General features: G+C 42.5%; 1 protein-coding gene across 5 annotated transcripts in view; it reads left to right on the top strand.

The window, feature by feature from the left end:
- The window catches only part of RPL39 (ribosomal protein L39), a 19,784-nt gene extending 18,555 nt beyond the window's left edge, over positions 1-1,229 (top strand). For all 5 annotated transcript variants that reach the window (XM_078776591.1, XM_068113754.2, XM_078776592.1 and 2 more), the window contains 2 exons: positions 388-491; positions 1,063-1,229. In XM_078776591.1, the coding sequence (XP_078632717.1) occupies positions 388-491; positions 1,063-1,104 (146 nt within the window). In that variant the 3' untranslated portion in view covers positions 1,105-1,229. The remainder of the gene's footprint in view (positions 1-387; positions 492-1,062) is intronic.
- Positions 1,230-2,983: the final 1,754 nt, after the last annotated feature.

Genomic DNA, 2,983 nt, shown 5'->3' with positions numbered 1-2,983 from the left:
TGTCATAATATGGAGTACGATATGTTGTGATCAATAAAATCTCTTTCGAAAATGACAAAAAATATAAAGTGCGCCTCCAAGAGTGTGCTGTATCAAATTGCCCATGTCTAAGGACGGGAGTGCCCGCTAGTTTCCTTGAATGAGCTGTACTACTTGAGAACAACACTATTTGTTCAGCCTTCATTCTATTGCAAAAATCATCTAGACCCTTTTTTCACAACTGTCGTCCCATGGTGGGTCCTTACTTTGTCACGAGTGCCTTTGGTGTTGTATCTCGTTATGTGCTGTTTACCATTGATCTGAAATTTGCATTGAGTTACTCTTTCTGTGCCTTGGATATATACATATTTGTTTGATCACAATGTGATTTGACCTTCCCATCCCCAGGGTTCGCACAAGACATTTCGCATCAAACGTGTCCTGGCAAAGAAGCAAAAGCAAAACAGGCCCATCCCACAGTGGATTCGCATGAGGACTGGAAATACCATCAGGTAATGGTGAAGGTGGCCATGCCTGTGCAGTTTCGATGTTCATTCTTGGTTAATGCTTTCTATAGTTGGTTACATGGATATACATCAATACGACATCTACATCCAGATAACCGTAGACACAAGGTATTAAAGGTGGGAAGAAAGCGGGTTGAGATAAATTCCAGCGAAGTACAATAACAATATTATGATTGTAAACTCTATAGATCCAGACATTTTCCCTCTTATATGAACAAGACCATAGAATATCAGATATCCACATTTGGTGAACGATAGACAATTTATGTGGGTTTGAAAGTAGTTTACAAGCTCTTCTTTATAGCAGCAATGTTTTATGTAAATCAAGTGTGTATAATTGTGCACAGCAGATGCAATTCCACTCTGGCTTATCAGTGCCTTGGGTGGCACTTCCCTGCTAAAAGGAAGACTTAGCGAATACTCGAGGGGATGGCTAGCTCTCGTTATCCCCCGATTCCAATGCATAAGAACATCTATTTATGTTTTCATTCTGTGCGCTTTCCTTGCATTCTTCTCATGCCTCATCCTCATTTGACTCGCTTCTCTTGTTGGACAGGTACAACTCGAAGCGCAGACACTGGAGACGAACAAAGCTTAGGCTGTAGAGGGATTGTTGAGTCCCGTCGACTACAATCTCCAAAGTGCAAATGGTCTTTGATGATGGAGCAAGCTTGGTTGATGCTTTGCATTGATGTCGACTAAATAAACAAGTTTGAATTATAATGTGAGCTTGTATTTGTTTTTATGCCTTCACCGACTAAGTTGCCGGAGGCATTACGTTTTCAGGTTGTCCGTCTGTCCGTTTATCCATGATATGTTTTCGTTACCGCGATAACTTGAGAACGGCTGAAGGGATCTGAGTCAAACTTGGTGCAGGTATGTATAATGAGGTAAATATGAACTGATTAGATTTTGGGGTCACGAGGTCAAAGGCCAAAGGTTAGAGGTCATGTTAGGTAAAAAAAAATCCTGTTACCGCGATAACTTGTGAACCAGTGATGGGATTCTGCCCTAATCTATCTATAATTCCAGCTGTGTGTGTGTGTGTGTGTGTGTGTGTGTGTGTGTGTGTGTGTGTGTGTGTGTGTGTGTGTGTGTGTGTGTGTGTGTGTGTGTGTGTGTGTGTGTGTGTGTGTGTGTGTGTGTGTGTGTGTGTGTGTCTGTGACCGCTGTTTCTCGACAACCACGGGTCCGATATACTTGAAACTTGCCAGGTATATTGCTGGGGACCTGAGGATGTGCCTTTTCAAGATTTCATATTAATCGGACAAGTAGTTACCGAGCTATGGCGATTTATTTACCAAACTCCGCAAGCCGTTCGCTTTGGCTTTGCGAATGGACCAAACCATTTCATGTAAATAGAGGAGGGGGATTGTCACCGTACTCGCAAGCCGTTCGCTTTGGCTTTGCGAATGGACCAAACCATTTCATGTAAATAGAGGGGGGGGATTGTCACCGTACTCGCAAGCCGTTCGCTTTGGCTTTGCGAATGGACCAAACCATTTCATGTAAATAGAGGGGGGGGGGGGGAATATAATTTTAGATATATATATAGTACGGGCATGCCCTAGTTTGGTACAATTATGTAGAATGCTGTAAAGATAAACTGATTAGATTTTGGGGTCAAGAGGTCAAAGTCTGTAATATGCCTATAACTTGAGAACGGCTGAAGTGATCTATATTCAAACTTGGTACAGATATGTATAATGATGTAAAGGTTAAATGATTATATTTTGAGGTCAAAGGTCATGTCAGTTCGAATTGTGATAACTTGAGAACAGCTGAATGGATTTAAATCAAATTTGGTACAAGTATTGTAATGATTTAATAATGTGGGTGGAGGCATATCAGATTATGTCAGTGTCGTGCTAGTTTTTTCATTCTATGGCTCTTACAGGAGGTTAATATCGGGTTCAAACCCAGATGACTGTAGCATGATTGAGGATTTGGATGCAAAACTGCTTCATTGTCTTTGTTTAAGTGAAGTGATGTTGTGTTCATATTTTGTTCCAACATTGCTGGACAGTCGTGACTTTAAGGGTTGCGTTTGTTCTCCTGGTTTGTGGTCTCAATGGGGTGCCAACCTACACCATGGGGTTATCCCAAGTGCTGTCACAGCACCTTTTAGTACCTAAATACTTGGGGGGGGGGGGCAGTGCTGGGCTGCCCACATCTTCCCCCCCCCCCCCCCCCCATGTAATAAAATGTGCACATGGGTTGCAGTGTGCTTTGAAAAACAAATGATCTGCTCAAATACAACAGTTTTTTTCCCCCCACAAAGTGTAAATTCCATTTTAGAGAGCAACGAGCTGTGGACTGTTTTCATGCTTATCCAGACGACTTCCTCCAACGGATTGCCACACAGAATGAGACATGAGTTCACCACTTTGATCCTGAGACAAAGCAATGGAGGCTGCAGGGGAAACAGTCCCCACCCTCTCAAGTGTTCAAGAGGACATCAGCTGGAAAAGTAATGG

Source organism: Myxine glutinosa, chromosome 4 (genome assembly GCF_964187855.1).
Source record: "Myxine glutinosa chromosome 4, kmMyxGlut1.1, whole genome shotgun sequence".
Lineage (NCBI taxonomy): Eukaryota > Metazoa > Chordata > Myxini > Myxiniformes > Myxinidae > Myxine > Myxine glutinosa.
This window is presented reverse-complemented; position numbering and strand designations above follow the sequence as displayed.